The sequence below is a fragment of the Solanum dulcamara genome, chromosome 7, assembly GCF_947179165.1.
Source record: "Solanum dulcamara chromosome 7, daSolDulc1.2, whole genome shotgun sequence".
NCBI lineage: Eukaryota > Viridiplantae > Streptophyta > Magnoliopsida > Solanales > Solanaceae > Solanum > Solanum dulcamara.
The window spans coordinates 8,395,688-8,418,219 of NC_077243.1; the positions used below are offsets into that span (position 1 = coordinate 8,395,688).

Genomic DNA, 22,532 nt, shown 5'->3' on the forward strand with positions numbered 1-22,532 from the left:
TCATGTATACATACATCCAATACAGTTAAAAATAGTCTACAAATACTTTGATTTTTTAGTCAAAGTCTTTTGTACGATGAATGAAGAGTGTAGTTTTAAACTTTTGAGAAATGAAATTATAGAAATGTGTGTTGGACATTGACATAAATTAAAACAAAAGGGGATGAAATCATTGAATCTATTATTAATGAGAATTCATTTGGTAAATAAGGTGAGTGTGAAATTAATCGCAAAATACTTTCATTTTATCTTCATTTATATCATAGGATATAAATTTTTTAATTGGATATTTACTTTATTGAGGCATTTATATTAACTACTTATTTTTTCCATTTTATTTTACTTGATACCTATATATTAAAAATAGATATTTTTATTCTACTTATTTATTTTAACAAATTAAAAGAGATTATTATTTTTTATATTAAATAACTATATAAAGTAGTAGTAGTCAAATTTAGAGTTTTAAAATATTTTAATAAGATTAATTTAGTAAAATACAACTCAAGTTAAAATTTAAGTTCCATAATAATTTAATAAGGTTAGTTTAATAATAAAACTCAAGTTAAAATGTTCTTAAGGAATGTGTTAGATTGATTGACATGGGTGAAATAATATGTAACGGAGGAGGAAGGAGTATTTTTAACTTTCAACTGAATCATATTTAAACAAGCAGTGCCCAAAAATCTAAAGGTCACCCATTTAAGGGACAAAAATTATAAATCACCCCAGAATGAGATTTGCAAAACTTTTGAGTCAATTTTAGTGGCGGAGCCAGGATTTGTACTAATAGATTCAAAATATGAATAAATAAATATACAAATAAATAAAAGAAGTTTAACATCTACTATATAAAAAAATATTAACCGTATATAAACAATGAAAGAGGATTTTTTTCGAATCCCTTGATCATACCTAACTCCAATCCGGAGCCGAATATCCCTATCAACCCGCTTAATAGCTCACTTAATTTCTAAATGTAAATCGCATTCATAGAATTTTACTTGTATTCTATATTTTCTAAAAATATTACACACATTCTAGCAATTTGTAGTAAACAATACACATTTAAAATATAAAGTTTTCTTTTAACACTTACAGATATTTTCCAAAAAGAAATAGAAGTGAAAAGCCGACTTTGGAGGCTTTTTGTGTATTTGTCACCTTTTCCCACATAATACTTAACCATTTTTTTTTACTTCTTTATTGGTTTTGTTACTTTAATTACTTACTTTCTTTATTTTATTTTACTTGATTTATATATCAAAAATAGATATTTATTTTATTTATCTATTTTAAGATTGTCAATAATTTAAGAATAAAATTCATAATTCATACTGAGTGTAGAGATATTTTTAATATTTCTCTCTAAAATTTAGAATTAACTTTAGTCGCATATAAAAATTATTTCATCTCATTATTTATACTAAAATAATAGGATATTCATATAGAAGTTAGGATATAGATTAATAATCTCATGGATTGTTCTTACTTATTTCATCTTGTGTATGAAACGATCCATGAGTACATATATAAAATTAGGTGAATAAAATATTTTTATTCTTAATCAGACATTTTGAGTTTGAATGTTAAGTATGAAAAATATATTAGTAGCCAACATTTTCTTCTTTAATGAGTTTAATATTATCCGTAGTCAAATTAGTTGAGACCTAATATGAACCAAATACTAAAAACAAAATAAAAAAAAATTATGTTCAAATTAGCCTTTATAAATATTAAAATTATTTTTATTATAAAATTATTTTTTAATAATATAATATATACTATATTAAAAGCATGAAGGTCCTTAGAAATGTTCGGTGAATTTTTTGCCCTTCATTAAAAGACTCTGCTTTAGACAAAATAGTCTTTTCATTATTTTAGTTCAATTATTATACCGTTATTTTAATAATATTAATATTGAGTATAATAAACATAATACAAATTAAATGGAACTTTTTTTTTATTATGATTAAATTCCTATGAGGAGCATATTTTTACAACTAAAATAAACTTGATCGGAAAAAAAATGTTCAAAAATCTTAAAATAATAGGCAAAAAAGATTTCCAAAAGGTCCAAAATATATGTCAAAAAAGGGGGGGGGGGGGGGGGGGAATTATAAAAATAGGCAAAAAATTTCTACTAACACTTGAATTCTTAAATTTTGGAACATTTCTAAATTTACCTTATATAAAATAAATTCTATAATTCTATTTAATTACATTTTGGATCAAAATTTACCAGAACATATGTTCTATCCTTCTCCCTTACCTTTTAGCCTTCTGGACCCTGGAAAAAGAAAAAAGCTGAAATCAAAAAGAAAGAAGAGAAATTATTTTCTTCTTATTTTGATTTTTTATTCAAGTCATCGCATTCATTATCATAATTCTTTCTATCTTTCTTTATTTCTTTTATTTAATCGTTTTAAAGATTAGATAATCAACATTCAGGTCGTTTTCTTTCATTCATTATCACCATTTTTTTTCCTGTGATTCTTTATATATTTTAGTTAATAGCTTTCAAGATTATATATGAATTTATACATATGTAGATGCAATTAATTAATTAATTATGTGTGGCTGGGATTAATTTTTTTTATTCCAATACATTAATATATACTATTTGTAACTTGGCAAGCTGCTTGTTGTAATTCGAATACTATTGACAATTTATTGTCTTAAGACTATTGATGATGGACAGTCTAGAGTTGGTTTAGAAAATCTTGGACAAAAGTTGAACCACAATATACTATTATTATAATTTTATAGCTACTTTCAGATAGTCATCTTTTTTTACCATGATCCTTTATGTTAGTGTTAATTTATTATAGGTAATTATGTTTTTAAGTTTTTTAGTATAATAATATAACATATACATAATAATTTATTTTCTTATATATAAGTTTATTTATCACGATCAATACACACATACAACACACGTACACTAAACTAATTAAAAAAATAACAAAAAGACGCCACATTGGAACAACTAATAATCCTCCTATTAAATATTTATGTTTGAATTGATTCCATAACTATAAGAATATAGAATCATTATCCTAAGAAGAATGGAGCCGTATAACATAATCTTAAAGTTTGTCAAACCGAACAATTTAACCCCGCTCAATATGCACCATATTTTAAAAATGTAAAAAATGAAGTAATTTTTGCATAAATTTTATTAAATAATCTATGTTAAGTTAAAGATATATGATAAAACGTTAAATTGTTACACCGATAATTAAAACACTTTGCTAGCTAATCGAATTAGCTTTGATTATCAAATAAATAAATAAAAGAAAATGAATGTTATTTAGTAACTCACAGAAAGGACTCTCGAACCATAAGCCAAAAAATAATTGTTTATTTAATATAAAATCATAAATTTAAAATTAATTAAAGGTAATATAGTTCATATATACACCAGTCACCAAGTGGGAGTACGTAGGATTATTCTTCCATCATTCCAGCAATGTAATATACCTAAAGTCGACATCTAGGTTAGGTAATGTGTATTAGTCCGTTTAAATAATGTTTAAATATGGGACACAACACGAGGGTGTACGATTTTAAAATTTTAATTTTAAATAAAATAAAATTAAAAGTACATTAAATATGAACTTATGGAAATACATCAAAATTTAATAAAATTCAAAAAAAAATAAAAAAAATAAAAATAGTCGAGATAACTAAGCACAATAACTACTTGTACATAATAATATACCAAATTATTCTATACTTTAAGATGGCTTCAATATTTCCGCCCTTCTATGACAATTTGTTTCTGCCATAATGCTTAGCAATTTTAATTAAGGAGAATAATTCAAAAGGCATAGATCCATGCGAATGCAACTTTATAAGTGAGATTTTTTAAAAAGTTAAAGCCATTCAGGTATAATACGTAAATAAAAACAAATAAAAAAGATTTCATTCTCAACATTATTTTTTTTTGAAACGACCGGCACACCATCCACCACCTTAGATGAATTATCAAAATGACTTGGTGAGTGATTCTGAATTTTTTGTTTTGTTTAACTCATGGACAAAACCTTCAAGTTCAATATTTTGCCTCATAAATAATATTTTTGAATTTGACCTCTAAAGTTTACTCACGAGGTAAGCCGTAGTAAAAAAAATTCAAAACCATCCATTTTTCAAATCATTGGACATAATTTCCAACCCCACCCCCATCCAATCAAAAATATAAAAATAAAAAAAAGGAAAAATTACTTAATTGAGTACTTTTTAAAAATTAATTACTGATTTTAGCGATATTTTTTATTTATTACAATTTATAGCAATACATAGCAATATTATGATAAATCTACACTTGTATTAAAAGTGAATTATGCATACAATATAAATGTATTATAAGTGTTTTAAAATATATATTATGTTTGTGTAGTAAGAAATTGACATAATGTATTATAAATCTATTAAAGTATGTGATAAATGTATTATTTATCTATAAAACTTGTATTGTATATGTTTTATAAATAGTCCTCTGCAATATGTATTAAAACTGTATTATAAATGATTTATAAGTGTTCAGTGAATTATTTTTTTTATTCCTATAGATGGTAAATATTTTCTTAATATTGTATATTTATGTAAGTTTCCAATAAAAAATGAAAACAAAGAGAGGTTGTATTGGGCCTCTTTCCATCACTGGATTGAAGTCTAAATGGGGTTTAATGTGATGAGCCCAATTAAGCCCAAACATTTTTTCTTTTGAATTTGATCTATGAAAGGGGAAAGTTGGACTCTCCCTAATATATTGACGGGTACCAATGGAATATTATTTATCGAAATTTTTATATATAAATTTAAAATTATTTTTTATACGTATGATTTTAGTGAAGGTGGAACTGCCACGTAGGTGTGGCCGTTAACATGAACAAAAACAGAGTATGTTCCTTCTCCTTCATCAGTTTGGCAAAGCATGCAAATGGCTTTCAGAGTAGCATCGGGTCCTGTTATAAGACGAACCAATATATCTCTCTTCTCACTTCCTGCGTATCTCACTACAAAATCCCCCTATTCTTCTTCTTCTTCTAAATTTCTCCCCAATCTAACCCCTCCTCCTCTGCTGAATCAAAATGGTAAAAACTTTTCATTTATCAATTTCTCTTCATTTAAGAGAAAAATCTCTTTGCTTAGTCTCCATTACTGTTTTTTAAAATGCTCAGGACCAAGATATTCAATTAGGGCAATTAGTGGAACAACCGTGGCACCCAACAAGGATATTAACGAAGAGAAATCTCCAGAAAACTGGAAAATTAAGATGCTTTATGATGGAGAGTGTCCCCTCTGCATGCGTGAGGTATATATATATATACTCCTCCCTCCGTTCCTGATTTACGTGACACTTTTTGTTTTTAATATTTTAAATTATATCTTTTAATATATTAACATGAGAGAAAATTGTAATTTACAGTATTTTTCGTATGATTTTTGACATATAAATTTTAATTTTAGGATATTGGATTGATATAATTTAATTTAGTTTCAAAGATTAGTTAAATTGACTCCTCACAATGGAAAAGTACGACATAAATTGGGACCGAGAGTAATACAAAATCTGATCAATTTGTCAGCTTTCTCCCTGTTTCTGTTCCGTGTAAAGTTTTTCTTTTAAGTAATTCTTCGAGTTACTACTAGGAGATGCTGCTCTCTTTTTTTTTTCTTCCTTTCCCACCCACCTCCGTTAGGAGGATCAATACTATTCCGCCAACCCTCCATTGTGACTCAAACCCTCAGTCTACTTGTTGATGGTGGAGGTGCTTAACCGCTTGAGCAATGCTTACTTAAATATGCTGCTCTATTTTGTCAGGTTGACATGCTAAGAGAGAGGAATAAAAGTTATGGAACAATTAAATTCCTCGATATAAGTTCAGATGAATACCGTCCAGAGGAGAATGAAGGCCTCGATTATGAGACGGTATGATCCTTAACTGCTTTGAATGTAGTGTAGTAAACCATTAATTAATTAAATACATCCTTTTTAATTATCTAGCAAGTGCTTAATCTGGATAAATTCATGTAAGGTTAGCACTTCATAGTGTGTTTTTTTTCTAACATCCTTCTTTTGTCTCCATTGCTCGAGCTCCCTTCTGTTTTTAACTTTTGATGAAGCAATGACTATATGTCACCAATTTTTTAGGTTATGGGAAGAATACACGGTATACTATCAGATGGAACTGTGGTTACAGATGTTGAGGTGTGTCATTGTATTTTGATACTTGTAATTTTCTCCTTCATATTTGAAACTTTACAATTTGTTTCTTCTCCTTTTTAACTGGTTCAGGCATTTAGACGCCTTTATGAAGCAGTTGGTTTAGGATGGGTGTATGCCATTACAAAATATGAACCTGTAAGTCCTCCTCAATTCTAACTTTCAATTTGTTGTGTCACACCAGTTGATACGTTCTCATGAAAGCTTATGATTTGCAGATTGCAACTATTGCTGATACTGTGTATGGAGTATGGGCAAAGTATCGTCTTCAAATAACAGGTTAAATCCCATTTCATTGTATGTTCCAAATTACCCATATAAAAAAGGGTTGGAGACAAAGAGCAGATGGATCTAGCCCATGTTGAACCCTTAATTCCCTATCTAGTTCACATGCATAAACAAATTATAGACATCTATTTTAGTATATCGCAGCCTTCAATCTTTTAGAGATGTTCAGTACAGTAGTATTTTGTTTCAGTTTATTTAACCACTTCACATTTTATCTTATCAAGCCATCATGGTGCACTTCAGAAAAGCCATCCAATACACGCTAAAGGCTTATAGTCTCAAAAACAATATCCTGAAGCTGTATTTCTTGTTACAGGTCGACCATCTTTAGAAGAAGTTCTGAAGGCACGAAGGAAGAAGGTGGGCTCTACAATGTTTCCTATATGGTCTTCATTTTCTTTAAGCTTAGTTTTGTAGCTATCACTGTTCATACCCTTTTGAAGGATTGCGTATATGCATAATCATCAAGAAAGACCTATCGTTGTCCCTGCCAGTCAATGTATTTATCACACAAGTACCCTTCTTAGTATTTCAATTGATGTGCAGGTCGCATTCATACTAGCTTCAGATCCATGAGTAGTAGTGAACCTATAGATACACTTTGTTTCTTTCCCCTGTTAGCTTTGAAGAAAGTTTCAGTTTAGCTTTTTGAATCTCATGCATGGCACATGGAGCTGAATGCATTATAACATTTCCTACTGAGATTATATTCTTTTCCGTTTCTGGCAGAAAGCAAACCTGATATAGATCTTTCATTTTGTCTTTGATTAAAATGTTGAACTTCCGCTCGAAGACCTTCAATAGATAAAGCATAACGAGGAGCATTTGTTTTTGTGTTTTGATACATAGGAAAGTCTACAGACTACTAAAATCTCACCTTTGATGTTTCTTGCATATAGGAGGAAATGTGCAAGGATAGCAAGGCTTGCAAAATGTAGGAGTTTCAGAATGCCCGAGCCAGCAGGTGTTCATCAATAGAGTCAGATCTACTTCTACACTTGCTGAGGCTGATATGGTGTACAAATGCGAAAGACCTTACAGTTGCTTTAGTCTTTTTAGCAATTACTATTGAATTATGTATAGAAGAGCTGTTTTCTATTGTTCTACATATCTGAACTTGAAGATTATAGCATATACTAGAGTATACAGAAATCGATCCAATAATTGGTTAAATGTACTTAAATACATTTTGTTTCTCTGAATTTATTCAATAATAATAATAAAAAAAGGAAATTCAGCCAACAAGAAAAAAATAAATAGAAAAGGCAGAGAAGCAGTATTAAGTATTAAAAGTGGTAGTACTCGAGGATATCAGAATCGAGGAGACAGATAAAAACTAATATGAAATGAAGTCCAAACTACACAAAGTTCAGAACCTGATAACGAAGAAGCTATAGGAGGTGTAATATAAACACAAAATCTTGCCTCACCAAGTACTATTTCAACCCCCTTTCATGTTGGCTACAGTTGCAAGAAACTTATTGTAAAAGAGAAAAACATAGAGAAACCTCTTATTGAATTAAATGGTGAATAAGTTATTTTTAAAAAAAGAAGGCCTACTTATACACTCAGGAATTTAGATTTCATGAAACAACACTCGTAACTAATGCGACTCCAAATTAGGAGATGATCATCAATACTATACTATATATTAACCACGATATATACAATGAATCTAAACGCTTCAGAACATATACCTATAATTTGGACATTCTAACAAATAACTTTATTAGACTTTCAACACGCCTTCTCAAACGTTGAATCCCAGCTACTACAACACAAGAATAGCGAGTAAGTAGAATCTGCAAGGAAGGTTATGCTTTCCTCGTCTGTGATAAGGAGCTCTGAGATTTATCCTATCAACTGCATAACATAACATAACCAGAGTAGTCAAAGCTCATTCTTCAAAGTTAATAATATTCTTTGCAAGCAGCAACATCACTAAGGAAATACACACCTGCCGTCGAACTGATTACTAACAGGCTAAAGCAATAGAATCAATAGACTCTCTGCTTCTTCGGAGGTTGAATATCCGTTAATGCTGCAGCTCTTCTTCTCATTGAGGACTGTCTAAAGATTTTAAGCAACATTTTCCACCGGTTGTGCACATTTACCTTAGAGGCAGAGGCATCATGTGGTTGATGAGCATTGACTCCAAAAATTAAGTCTTCAAAGATGCATTGATCAATCCAAAAATCATGGACTGAAGGACTATATATTGGGGAGTTAGAGAACTCCAGGTTACTAATACTGGCGGAACCAGGATCATTCAGACTGATTGCACTTGCATCTCTGGCAGGAATGACGGATGAAACATTGTGCTGAAAAGAGGTAGAACAGTGTCCATCACTTGTTCTAAAATTCTCAATGCTCTTACTCGTGCTAGGAATCTCTCGGCTTGGAGAATTCGAAGGACTCTTGGTTGGCAATATTTGAGAAAGATATTGCATAAAAGATGTCTCATTATCAACATGTACCACATGATCCCAATTTTCACATGCAGATACCAGCAGCCTCTGAGCATTAGCCTGTCAATTTCAATCACAAATACGACGAAAACAGCAACAAATATGAGATAAAAGCAACAAAAGGAAAGAGAGAACAGTAAAAGTTTTGGTCTAAAAAAAATCATGCCTTATCACTTTCAGATAATAGATGCATAGGTAGACATTTGACCCCTACAATAAGTCCCTGCACCTCTCCAACGATGTTAAAAGCCACACCCTCCTTTTCTTGTAAGTCAATATAAGAGTATATCCGTTCATTAGTTATGCATCTTCGAGCATGACTAATTGTCTCCTCCAACATCTTTGGCTTTAGATTAAGTACCTGAAAATCAACAAATATATATATGTCACTGGGTTTAGGTTGTAATTTATTTTAATGCTAAGTTCCAATACAAGGTTAAAATTGACAGCATCAATCAATGAGCTTATAGTAGGGCTAGGTATACAATCAGTGAGTAATTTTTCAGAGTTACCCTTTAAGCCTTTAAGGTTACATGCACTTCAAATAAACATGTTTATACCGGTATGAAGCACTATGTAGATGAAACTTAAGAAGGAAAAAGGTAAAGTGAATTACACATTTGAGTCGCTCACGGTCTTTTAGGAGAAAAATCAGAAAGTCCTCTACAGTTCGGACATTTTCATCCCAGAGGCGATGCTTACTGCCTCTACCTATGTTTTTTAACCGCTGTACCCCATCGGATAGAGATGGTGGATCATGCTTCTCAGAATCTGCAGATAGAACCAGCAGTAATCAATATTTACTCTAACATGTTAGATTTTGTAATGGTTTAGTTTCTCAGGTTTATCTTCCTATTGTGCCTCATCACTACCCATATTTAGAGAAAACTAAGTTAGAAATTGAAATGGAAGTACCACAAAACCAATATTAGTCCTGCAAGCCTCCTTTATCTGCCTTTATTGTGTAAATAGAAAGCTACTTACATAGCTGGCGCCCATCCTTGACAGTGAAAGATTCAGTCCTTGCTTCTTTTACTTGAATGCTATTGAACGTGTCAACAATTCGTGCACCTAGCCTGAACATCCCTGTCTTCATATAGATTGAAGAATGTGTAAATTTGATTTTATCTACAGAACCAATGCCTTTATTAAGTCTCACATGTACAGTTTCTGCTAGAAGAGACTTTTTTCCTTCCCTCTCTCGTACGACATTGCTACAGAACTCTTCAACTGTCCAATTACCTCCATCACCGTCTCCAAATTCTCCCCTAAGAACAACTATTTCAACTTTAGCTGAGGCTTCGGGTCCAGAGTCAACAATTTCTCCAGTGTTGTCATCAACTAAGGCCAATTCAATAGCATTACCTCCTTCACCTTTAATTTCCACTCCGGTAAGTACAGGAACAGATACATTTGTCAAGAATTTCAACTTCAAGTTTCTTGGTTTAGGAGCTTGAATATCTTTTCCAGGGTTTCTGGAGAGCAATGATGTCTCAGATACGAGATTGACGATATAATTGATTGTGAAAATATCAATGGATAAATGGAGGATATCAATACAGAAAAAACCAGAGAATGGTCCTTACCCCTTGGTGAACAAAAACTTCTTCTCGGCCAATTCAAGTTCGTGTTTTACCTGGACAGAGAAAGTAGATTTAGAAGAAGTTGTTGGAATACAACAACATACCTCCTTGTAGTCCCACAAATGGGGTCTGGGGAAGGGTGGGGTGTACGTAGACATTAACCCTAACTTTGTGAGGTTAAAGAGAATGTTTCTGATAGACCTCGGCTCAAGAAATTCATTTTTCAGGAAAAACCCATCCTTCGATCTGGCTATGATAAATTAATATTAGAGGAAGGTGTTTGGAATACTAATAGAAAAGTCATAACAACTAAATCCCCAAGATTTAAGCAGTTCAAACTTTCTGGATCAATTAGCCACGGGATTGGAAATATTGATCGCTAGACTAGTTTCATGTTTTAGGTAGCCTTTGTTTTGAAAATTGAAAAACTGAGTTTCCAAAACAAAAATGCCACCCTAATAATACAGAATTTCAGCTGTTTTGTCGTGATGATTCTCATATGACAGAGTAGCAACAGTTCCCCTGTCTAACATCAGATGAATATTTCACCATTTCTTGATTTTCCCAATTTTAATACTCCACAGGTCAATTTTTAACTTGACTAAACTAATTGGTAAAGGGAATTGTTTAGCGGATCAAAATCCATTTACATCAAATTAAAACTCAAATCTGTTATATGAAAGTGTGTGCAGGGGGAGCCAGGCAACGCCTTCAACCGAAAATTACATCGTATATATATATATATATATATATAGCTATTTTTTTTATATATCTATAGAGAGTAGATGTTGGCCCCCTTTTGCTAGTTTTTCATTTTCTGAAACCCCTTAGGAAAAATCCTAACTCCACCAGAAACGACTGCAGAGGACTCAATACATTTGAATTTTGAGGAAACAAGAGTACTTACAACATTACGAATCATTTTTTCCAAGGCTGGCTTTAGAAGGCGGTCAAAGGTCTGGATCATCATCACTTCCAGCATTTTCTTCATGCTAAGTACAAGTAAAGAAGCAAGAATTAAGAAACATAAAATCAGAAACTTGTCGAAGCAACATCAAGCTGAAGAAATTGTCAGAATTAAGAAACATAAAAACAGAATCTTTGGTTTAGCTGAGCAAGCATATTCAGTATGAAATTAAGCTGCAGAAAACTAACCAATGATTCAAAGTTTTTGTGGAATATACATAATTAAATTAGAGTTGACTTACTATGGTGAAGAAAAAAGTATCTCATCCTCTGAATTGCTTTTGTGGGTAACGCCAGTTGCACCTAAATCCTCAGAATTCGTCATTATTATGTCATTCATGTAAACTCTATTTAGAAAACTCAAAAGGTTTTGGTTGTTGTATTTTTGTAGGAGGAATAATTGTGAAGATTTATAATTTGTGATGGAGTGTATATATATTAGACAGAGAGTGAGACTTTTCGGGGTAAAGAGTTATCCCAAAGGAAGACGTGTCTTTTTTTAACAAGAGCCGACCCCATGTGGAAAAAAAGAACAGGAAAAAGACATTAAGATTTGTGAGTAGCACACCATCCTACACTACACTGTGTTGTTCTCCTACATATTATTTATTTTTAACATATTAAGAATTATTTTTTTAATGATTAATCATTAATATTAATTGTTTATTTTTTAAATTATTTGTCAAAATCTAAAATTAAATATCAATTAATAGGTATAGTATGGTAAAATAAGCATGTCAAGTATTGTTTTCATAATAATTGTATCAAGTCCAACTGTGTTAAGTAAAAGTAAACGGAGAGAGTATTTAATAACTGCTGAAATGAGTATGATTTTATAAATGCAAATTTAGGTTACACTCTTTAATTTAGTCTGTTCTAAATTGAATATCATTTTTTCGTATTTGATAACTATTTAATGAAGCTTAAAAAGAAAAATGTGTCACCTTAATTAGGACAAAGGGAGATACTTATTTTGGTATTAGAATAGATAAATAAGGGATAATGCATAAGTACTTTCTTAACTATCACCGAATTCCCAATGACACACCTTAATTTAACTAGGATTCTATTATCTCCCTAAACTATTTTAAAATAAAATAAATACACCCTAAAAGTTGATGTGGCAAAAAGAGTGTTTCTTGAAGTCAAGTGATGAGTGAAAAAATTGGACATATGTCATTTTTAATTGATAACTTTATAAGTAGTTAATACGCATAATTATTGATATTAAAACTTATATATATTTAATTTTTTTCATTTCTTTCTATGTAAAATATTTATTTTAATTTCTTCCTCACTTTAAACTTTTTTTTTTCTTTCATTCAATTTTTATCTTTCACTTTTAATTATTTTTAAAAAATTATGTGGTTTTTTAAAAATAATTAAAAAGTGTCCTTTAATTTTAATATTTTAATATTTTAATGTTTTATTTGATTTTTTTCATTTATTTTGATATCCATTCGAAATTACTATTTAAAATACAAACCATTTGGAATTAAATTTAAAATCAAATCAAAAGAAAAGACAAAAAAAAAATAATAAGAGTAAATAAAATCAAAAGAAAAATAAAAGAGAAAAGACTTTAAATGAAGGTTAAAAAAATAAAAATAAAGTTTAAATACAAGGATTTTTTTTTATGTGTATTAACTTAATTTAAACACAAGATAAAGAAAATAAGAATATATTTTAAAATAATTAAAAATTTAAAAAAAATATTTTAAAATTATATATATATATATATATATATTGACGTGGCAGGTTAGGGTGTACAAACACATCCAACTTACTTGGTTGAAGGTGTCATGTCAGCACAAAAGGTGAACGAAAAATGCGAAAAAAAATGAATTTGGTGGTATAGGACCAAGTTAAGATGTGTCGCTAAGATTTCAGTCAGTGTTCAAGAGGTACTTATGTATTATCGCAACAAATAAACGTAATGGAACACTTGAACTGTAAAGCATGTCTAATAGTACAAAAATACTTTTGATAAGTTCTTAAGTTCCAACAGTTTCAAATTCGTCACACAGTTCATGTTGAGGCATGAACTCAAGATAATTCATAAAAATTACACACACATACACTAATTTCAACGATGAGCTAAATTTATTCATCCACCTAGCATCACACGTTATAGAACTCCGATGACTATTGATCGATTTCCACCAGAGCTAAATGGGACAGAGGCAACGGTTCGTGTTTTCCCTGGAAATTAATTTCCGCTTCTTAGTCATGCGGGCGTTTTTAAGTTTAACAAGCCTCTTCAGTGCTAACCATTTCAGTATGCTACATATCTTTGTCCAGCTCTTCTTGTACTTGCCTTTGCACGTAGACGCCTCTGGAACCATCACAACATTGTTCATTTGGCGCTGTTGATTAGCATTTGTGCCATCTTCAATGATGATAGATTGAAAATGTTCAGAATGCGAATGATCCATCATGTCACCATGTTGCAATCCATGAAAATGCGTGGCACTTGTTTCAGCAGCAGAGTTGTCGGCTTTGACAAGCTCTCTATATGGGAAATCATCAAGTTGAATTGCATCAGAACCAAGGAATTGCATAAGTTCATTCATATGATCTCCTGATTCTGGAATCACAGATGTGATACTATTGAGGAATTCCAGATAACCCCAAGTACCAAAACCTGAATGGCCAGGAGAAGTGATAGCAAGAGACATCTCATCTGACTCTGATTGCCGGTTGGCAATCGCATAAGAAGTAGAACATTCAACACTATCTACCCAGCGGTTACTTTCAATTGTTCCCTGAATCAAATGTGACGAACTAGTTCATTGCAAAATCAGAGAGATTTTCAAAGCCCATAAAGGGTATTATTAGTGTAGTAAGCAAATAAATTTGGTGAAAAGAGTACTACTCACAGAAGTATTTTGAAACGCTAAAGACTGGCATTCGTCAACCGTGACCAGATTCCCGAGGTGACATCTGCTCGTGCCCCCTATCTTGGGAGAGGGTGCTAAGTCATCCATGATAGAAATCTCGTTATCTGATTTTTCAACATTTTCCCAATTTGCAAATGCAATTTCCACTAACTTGTGTGCAAACACCTGTTTGTCAATCCAAAATTAAAGCAGGGAACTAGAAATAGGCCAACAGATGACCACATACATGACAATCAGTCAATAAAGACATACCTTTTGAGATTCAGAAAGCATGTTGAAATGATATAAACCGCACCCTGAGTCCAACCGCATCACCTGACCAGCAGCATTAAACACCACCTTTAAGTTTTGTTCTGTCTCCAAATGATGGTACACGTATTTTCTCACATCAAGATTGCAAGTCTTAGCATGCGTTGTAGCTGTTTTCCAATAATTTTCATACATGCTTTTGCCAAGGATCTACAGGCACAAAAAGTAAAAATATCACAAGTTGCAGGTATAAACTTTGCGAAATAGTACTAAGGACGTTCTTCGATAGAATTAGTAACTTCTTACATGGCGTAGCCTCTGAGGATTGTTACGGAGTTCAATTAGGAAATCCTCCACTGTTTTGATACCGTTTACAGTCAACCGTTTATGAAAAGCGCCGTATTTGTAAATATGCTCTAGTCTCCAAACATCATCCGTTGGTGATGGAGGGTACCGCTTCTTGCATTCTGTGAAAATCATAACTCAAACAGACTCATTATTTCGTTTATTAAAGGTAATTAAGTAAGTGTCTACGTAGGGATTAAGTAAAAATATAATACTCACTTAAATGTTTATCCTTGACAGTAAAGGGTCCTGTCACAGCTTCTATCACTTTAATTTCTTCAGGTTGATCAACAATCCTTGCTCCTAGCTTTACCAGCTCCAACTTCTTCATATGCTTTGGAGTGTGTTTGAATTTAATTTCGTTAACAGAAGCAACGCCTCCTTCCAACCTCAGATATGGACTTTGGTTGCGCCTTGATGTTCCACCTCTTTTTTGCATCATAATATGACCTTTTAGTTCTTTAATTGTCCAATTTTCGTCGTCATTAAGTGGAAATATTTCAACTTGTGCTGAGGCTAGAGGCGCATGTCTCACTTGTTTCCCTGTAACAGCATCAACCAATTCCAATTTGGTTCCTTTGGGAAAAATACACTCTCCAGTAAATACCACTGGGGCAACCTCGTGTGAGAACTTTAAACGTAAACATCTTGATTCACAAGGATGGAGATTCTTCTTGGAATTCCTGTTTTATATGTGTACAATGTGAGTCAATGTAAGTTTTAAGGGTTTACGTTAATTAGTACGCAGACTTAATTGTGTATGTAGACTTTAAACCTATCTTGTTGAGGTAGAGAGATTGTTTATGAAAAATAGGTTACACCAATAAATGCTAAATGCTTAACATAATGTTTACTTTAAATTATTATACAAGTGATGATGTGATTGTAATTTTCCTCGACGACATCGATGCATGCATTACTTAAAATTATATTGAGATTAAGTTCTATGCATTGACGGTGTAACACGTATTGTTTAGTAGCCTAAAATATATGGGAAGTAATTTGCTATGACAATTTATATCACACCAATAGTGTAAACATTCACTACCCATCAAGAATATTTAATTTAGATCCTACTACTAATAGTTCAACATAAATAGAAGCAGTGGTAACCATGATTCTGAAAAACATTCCTAATAGCTCTATTTCTCACCTGTTCCGATCAGTCAAAATTTCCTCCAAGTTAGAGTGAAATTCATCCTCCACCTGGATATATAAAATGTTGATTAAATAGTTAGGTATTGATATACATGTATTTGTTCTGAACTAATGAGCTTTTGTGTATTTAGACATAATATAATTAAGTAATTAAAAATATATTATCTTTAATAACTTAATGTTTTTAGATGAGATAATCACATGATATCAGAATAGAACATAGGTCTCGATTTCATATCCCATCGCCAAAAGAATCATTTCCGTGTATTTGACCTGTGCACAAACTTCAAGCCCACACATGAGGAGTGTGTTTACTGTTTAGAGATAATGTTATTAATTAATTAAAAGTATGCTTTTCTCTATTCACTTATACAGAAATATTTAATGCTCAACTGGCAAGTGATTCCGTGGCAGGACACAATGTAATACTCTAGAGACTAGAAATTTGATGTTAGAAAGAGTAAAATAATCTAGCCTTTTGTCTTTGATCTTTTTCGGTCTAGGCAATTTCTAAAACAACATGAAGCCAAGTGAGGATCTCTTCAATCGAGTGCTTCATAAAGGCTCTTAGTTCACTATTATCAACTGGCATGCATTATCTCACATGCTCAACTATCTTCCTTAGTCACTACTATTGTTGTTGCCAATGATTACCACAGTCAGTCGTCAATATCACTAGTTATCATTTAAAATCATTATTATTAGTTATTATTATTATAACAGCCATTAATCACTATCTGAATCATCTCCATCAGCTATCACAATATATTTCCAATCTTCATCATCATTCACCATCCCTATTAGCAGTCATGCACTACAATTATCTATCGGCGCCACCATTTACCATATCAACCATCACTATTAAATTGTTCTACATGTCACAATTGACCTTTATTGTTAATTATCATCACTACCAACTTCTATCTACAACCATCACATGAGAGAAAACCTCTCCAATTGACATCCATAACAATCACCTAGACATCATCACTACCACAACGGACATATAATTTTTAAAAATGCTTTATTAATATAATATTTAATTAATTTAATATTTTATTTATTAATTTTTAAATAAAGAATATATTTTGTATATTCAGATTTTGAAAAAAAAATTAATTAATATTTTTTTAATACAATATCTCAAATATGCATTTTAATTTAAATATTTAAATTTTAATGCACTTCTTAATGTTATTAATAAAAATAAACGTGAAATTATCATATTTCCATAGAAGAAAATCCACAAAAGATGAGAGGAAATAAAATATCCTTAATTATGCATTGTCATAGGAATGTTTGGAAAGGTGCGGACAACGGCGTCAGTCTATTTCAGCTTTTTGTAGATTTTTCATTCAGTGCGTGATCCTTAATTCTTTTCTTTTTTTCCTTTCCCAACTCAGTCACTCACCAAATATATGCATATGATGGATGCCCTTTAATTAACAAACAAAAAAGAAAATCTAGTACTTATCCAAAAATATTGATACTGTGTTCCAGAAAAAGATTCATTTATTTCCAACCACATGCCAAAAGACCTTTGTCAATTTACATATATATACACGCCCACCAACCAAAAAATGCCATATATAGTTACATTAATTAAACGCTGATGAGATCTGGGAATTGTTCGCCTCATGAGCAAAGAGTACATTAATTTTGTCCACTCGAAATTATATCAATCTTTCTTCAAGTGAGCCAGGCCTCACATATATGTTGTAAACCTTCTCCTTCACCCAAAATAAAATAAAAATCCTGGAATCTCAAATCTCAATGAGAGAAAATTGGAATTGATCCAAAACTGTGGGTGAAAGTCATCTGATCTCTTAGGTTACGGAGAAACTAAAAACTAAGTATAACAGGCCAACAATTAACAGAAACGTCGAGTTAAATATAAAGGGCAAGCATATGGAGTACTTGCATTTAATTTGTAGCCAATAAAACAAAAAATCTTGAAATCCAACCCGGGGAACATTATCCATTTATGCTAATTAAGCAAATGAATATATATGTAGCAACAAATTAAAGTACCGAGATAATTCTTATACCAATTTTTTTTTGTTGAAAGAAGGAGAAAACAACCACATGACCAAAGTTAAGGAAGTAACAATATGTGAAGGCCAAAGTAACAATATTACAACTAACCAAAAAGAAGGAAAAATTAGCTAAATAAGCATCCTGTTTTACCATAATCTTTAAAATTTTCTATTATTTAAAAAAATATTCAAAAATCCTCTCTCGAATACATCATTCCCTCTCGATGATACATCCATATCCCCATAATCTATTTTTTGGTTAAATACATTACGAGATGTTTTTCCATACTTTCCGCATTCAGATCCATATCCCCCTCTCGGATACATTTCTCTCCTCTCGGATACATCCCTCCCCTCTCGGATACATCCCTCTCTATGTATCCGGAAATCTAGTGATGCATCCGAAATGGGAAAAAGTAAGAAAATAAAATAATTAGCTCTTAACACAATGAGATTTATGTAAATTACACCGAAAGGAAAGCAATTCCGTAATTACAAAATTAAATAATTGAAAGAATTTATAACTCACCGGAATAGTTGACCCCAAAGCTAGTAGAAAGGCGACGACAATCCTCCGGAGCTTGCAGAAAGAAACAATATCCCTTATGGCCCTAAAAGAGTTATGAACATCCCAAAAAAAGACTCTGTCAACGTCAACCATATTGTTCACATGGAAGCCAACTTGTAAGTTAATTATGATCAAACATGATAGATAGATAGATAGCGACTAATTAATATGTTTTTTCTTTTTCCCGAACGAGACAAAAATAATGCATGGTCGATCAAGGTTACTAGCCAGCTTGATCGTTCATTTAATTATAAGAAAAATGAATTTTGAAAATAAATTATACATGAATATCGTATATATATATTTGGGGTTTGATGAACACCAAGAAATTATAAACAGTGTTTTAATTTGATGCGTTTATAATGTTGAAAAAAAGATGCATGATTTAATTTAATTACCTGGTAAAAGGAGGAGTATTAGTATGTGAGCTCGTTTTTCCTTCATCGAACATCTCTAGGTTATGTGCCGCCGTTAATAACTCTTTCGATAAATAGAACCAACAAAACGAATTAGTGCTATAATCTATATAAATCGTGTAGGGCTCCTGAATTGAAATATATATATATACATACACACTTCTCTTGTATACTAAATTTTTTTTAGAGGGAGTTAGGGTATCGTGCATGTGCCTCTCCTTTTCCTATGTGTTGCTTAGAAAGACGCGTGTATTGACGGCTAAAATAAGTAATAACCTCCGTTAAATCGTAACTGCAGAGTAGGTCAGGAGTGGAGCCCGCTTTTAAAAGGGAATTATACTTTTTATACTTAAAATTACGTATATATAAAATATTGAACTCCTTCTCTTTCTTCCTTTATTCACTTTGAATTTTTTTTGACTCGGCGGCTAAAGTAGGGGGCAATCACACATTTTCCTTTGGCAAAATATATGCTTGCGGTGGAAAAATCATGTCAATGGAGACTTATTAATCGACATCCCCTTGTAGGTGCAAATTAAATGTTAAAGTTGTGAGTCTAAGAGTTCAACTGATAAAAAAAGTTAAGTATAAAGATTTTTCAGATCATTTTATCTCTATATTTTAATAGTGGAATCGAATTTCAAATTTTTAGATACGCGGTATTAATTCTCATGATATTTTAAATGGTGTGAAACACTAGTGCTTTCGTTGGTTCGGTCGTTTTTTCTCTATTATATACAGTAGTACTACGTATAGTATTGAAGTTGTTTGGTGGACTGAAAGGAATCAATGTCAGAAACCGACACTTGTCACTTGTCACTTGTCACTTGTCGCCTTTACCCTCATCCTCTCTCTATAATCTACATACATACACAGGTACACACTTTGTCGTTAATTTGCTTGTAGTTAACAGAAATTCATCACAAAATAGAATTAACGACCAATTTTGTTATGATTTTGTTAGATTTGGCAGGATAGGATTGGGAGTTGGGTGAAAGCATTATTGATCAGTTTAATCGGATGGTCAAATTGTTCCATTTCTTGCAATTTTTCAGACGACTTCTTTCAACATTATCTTTTAGGCGATTTCTTCAATTTATATATTCTTAATTCATGAGTCGTTATTTATTTTAGTTTATCATTCATCTCAATTCTCTTACGTTGTTTAATTACGTATACCTGTTCAGATTTACAACATGAAATCCAATAAATGTGAGATGCACATTCTACTTTTTTCAACAAGGAAAAAGGGGCAGGTACTGACAGATACAAATAAGTCAGTTTATTTTGTAGTTGCACGTTACAATATTCTATTCGAGCTAAGCCACATAAGTAATTATTTTTTTCTATTAAAAATAGACCAATACTTTATTAGATACGTATCTAATCCCAAATTTATGTAGTCGTTAGCAAAAAGTATAATCATTTTGTGAGAAATTAGACGGACATGTAAGAGGTGTAAACTATAATAAATTAGAAAGACAAGTAAGTTTCTTAGGAAAGAAGTCGCGTATTTCGTAGCCAAGATTATATTATCTGATGAAATTCAAAATTAATAAAAAGAACAAAAATATTTGCTGTAATGGTAAATCAACAAATATGTGTATGTTTTTTTCAGCAGATCATAAACATTTGCCTTATGCTACTTCTTGGGTTGCAAAAAAATAGGATAGAAGAGAAAAATGAACATAAAAGAGTAATTTATCTTGTCAAATTTTCGTAATAATAAAACTATCGTAAGAAATAGGACGTTGAGACGAAAAGATGTATTATTTGGCCAAGTAAGATTAAAAACAAGTGTTTTAATCGCTTATTTTTAAGTCAAAATAATAAAAATAAATCAAAAGTCATAAGTTAACTTTTGGTGGCCTTAAATTTTTACTAATTTGGTTTTTGGAATTTAAAGAGTTATGATTAGATATGCATCTTACTTTTGAAGCTTTATGAATGGAAAAGTTATGGCAACTTATTGTAAATCAAAAAATTTAAAATTTGATCAAATTTAATGATTAAACGTGTATAAATAGAAAAATTCTCAAAGTAAATTACTTTTTAGGAATTGGAAGTCTCATTTTGCTTCTTGACTTGACTAGAAGTTACTCCTTTTTTATTTTCACACTGCAGGAAGATTCAACTTTCGACGACAACCAAATTCGAGTTTATGCTTTTCAATATTATACGTGTAAAAATAAAATTGTTAAAAAAATAATAATTAACATTAAAATAACTTTATTTAAATAATATAAATAAATATTATATCTACAATATATTATTTTCTGTTGTATAAGGACTAAAGATCATATTTTATTCAGACAAATTTATTTGTTACTTATTCATAGATTTTGTTTGTGTTTTATATATAGTTTATGTTGTGTTAATGTATTTCAAAAAGTTCTATTATTTTCTTCGATTTCCTAAAACAAACACTAAACGATTTAAATAAAAATCAAAATAAAATGATTCATGTTAATAGAATTGAAAATTGTCTTTTGAAATTTGTGAGTGGAGATTGGTCCTACAACTCATAATAATAAAATAGACAAATGACAATTTTAAACCTAAGAATTACTAATATTGGACCAAGATTATATCACAATTACGTGATGTTTAAATAATTACAATTACCCGTCAATAGATTTTGAACGCATAGCCGTAACACCTAAAGTTCAATGTAAAGTATCAAAAAAATTCGAGCATAAGACCGGGGATAATAGAGATGGAACGGGTCGATTGACTAGACATCTAGACAATGAGCATCCTGGTTGGAAAAAACGAATAAGGGGTGCTACTGGGTCAGTTCAAGGTAGAATAAACCCACAGACCGAAAAATTAACGGGGACATATAATAAAATGAGGTATCCTGAAAAGATAGCGAAAATGATAGTTGTGGACTGTCTCCCTTTTTCATTTGTTTCTTTTGATGCTTTTATTCATTATATACAATCAATTTATAATTTCATGTTTAACGGTATTCCTAAAAGTACTTGTAGATCAGATATTTTTAGACTTCATGGACAATATGCATATTATTTACGTTAGTTATTAACAAATCTTTCATGTAGAGTTTCACTTACTTCTGATCTTGGTCGTGCTATAAATAAAAATGATTATTTAACTGTTACTCGTCATTGGATAGATAGTGATTTTATTATGCAAAAACGTATTTTAGCATTTCAATATGATGAAAACCGAAGACATAATGCATAATTTATTTCTGATTCTATATCAATGGTTGCAAAATATTATGGTCTTGAATACAAATTTTTATGTATTTCTTTTGATAATTCATCTAACAACAACGCTGCTATTGATTCTTTGAA

At 31.1% G+C, this 22,532-nt stretch overlaps 3 protein-coding genes across 3 annotated transcripts; 1 reads left to right on the forward strand and 2 right to left on the reverse strand.

Moving 5' to 3' along the window:
• Positions 1-4,923: 4,923 nt before the first annotated feature.
• Positions 4,924-7,687, forward strand: LOC129894136 (uncharacterized protein At5g50100, chloroplastic). Its single transcript, XM_055969675.1, has 8 exons — positions 4,924-5,102; positions 5,190-5,323; positions 5,834-5,941; positions 6,164-6,220; positions 6,308-6,373; positions 6,454-6,514; positions 6,840-6,883; positions 7,423-7,687. The coding sequence occupies exons 1-8, from the start codon at positions 4,943-4,945 to the stop codon at positions 7,459-7,461; spliced, it is 669 nt and encodes a 222-aa protein (XP_055825650.1). The 5' UTR covers positions 4,924-4,942; the 3' UTR covers positions 7,462-7,687.
• Positions 7,688-7,931: 244 nt separating this feature from the next.
• On the reverse strand, positions 7,932-11,949 carry LOC129894135 (calmodulin-binding protein 60 A-like). Its single transcript, XM_055969674.1, has 8 exons — positions 11,783-11,949; positions 11,482-11,566; positions 10,578-10,627; positions 9,976-10,466; positions 9,608-9,762; positions 9,158-9,352; positions 8,481-9,051; positions 7,932-8,386 (listed from the first exon to the last, which is right to left on the reverse strand). The coding sequence occupies exons 1-7, from the start codon at positions 11,878-11,880 to the stop codon at positions 8,521-8,523; spliced, it is 1,605 nt and encodes a 534-aa protein (XP_055825649.1). The 5' UTR covers positions 11,881-11,949; the 3' UTR covers positions 7,932-8,386; positions 8,481-8,520.
• Positions 11,950-13,498: 1,549 nt separating this feature from the next.
• LOC129893997 (calmodulin-binding protein 60 A-like) lies at positions 13,499-19,421 on the reverse strand. Its single transcript, XM_055969475.1, has 8 exons — positions 19,195-19,421; positions 18,758-18,839; positions 16,188-16,240; positions 15,254-15,717; positions 14,996-15,156; positions 14,693-14,899; positions 14,420-14,605; positions 13,499-14,305 (listed from the first exon to the last, which is right to left on the reverse strand). Exons 1-8 carry the CDS (start codon positions 19,419-19,421, stop codon positions 13,709-13,711), a joined length of 1,977 nt encoding a protein of 658 aa, XP_055825450.1. The 3' UTR covers positions 13,499-13,708.
• Between the last annotated feature and the right edge of the window lie 3,111 nt (positions 19,422-22,532).

Bases quoted from the DNA above. Each gene is read 5' to 3' on its own strand.
- LOC129894136 (XM_055969675.1), top strand. From the start codon at position 4,943: ATGCAAATGGCTTTCAGAGTAGCATCGGGTCCTGTTATAAGACGAACC. The intron at 5,103-5,189 runs GTAAAAACTTTT...TAAAATGCTCAG, and splicing joins TCCTCTGCTGAATCAAAATG to GACCAAGATATTCAATTAGG. The intron at 6,374-6,453 runs GTAAGTCCTCCT...TATGATTTGCAG, and splicing joins CCATTACAAAATATGAACCT to ATTGCAACTATTGCTGATAC.
- LOC129894135 (XM_055969674.1), bottom strand. From the start codon at position 11,880: ATGAATGACATAATAATGACGAATTCTGAGGATTTAGGTGCAACTGGC. The intron at 11,567-11,782 runs GTAAGTCAACTC...ACTTGTACTTAG, and splicing joins ATACTTTTTTCTTCACCATA to CATGAAGAAAATGCTGGAAG. The intron at 9,052-9,157 runs GCATGATTTTTT...TGAAATTGACAG, and splicing joins TATTATCTGAAAGTGATAAG to GCTAATGCTCAGAGGCTGCT.
- LOC129893997 (XM_055969475.1), bottom strand. From the start codon at position 19,421: ATGCACGATACCCTAACTCCCTCTAAAAAAAATTTAGTATACAAGAGA. The intron at 16,241-18,757 runs GTGAGTTATAAA...TTATATATCCAG, and splicing joins CTTTGGGGTCAACTATTCCG to GTGGAGGATGAATTTCACTC. The intron at 14,306-14,419 runs GTGAGTAGTACT...CATTTGATTCAG, and splicing joins TAGCGTTTCAAAATACTTCT to GGAACAATTGAAAGTAACCG.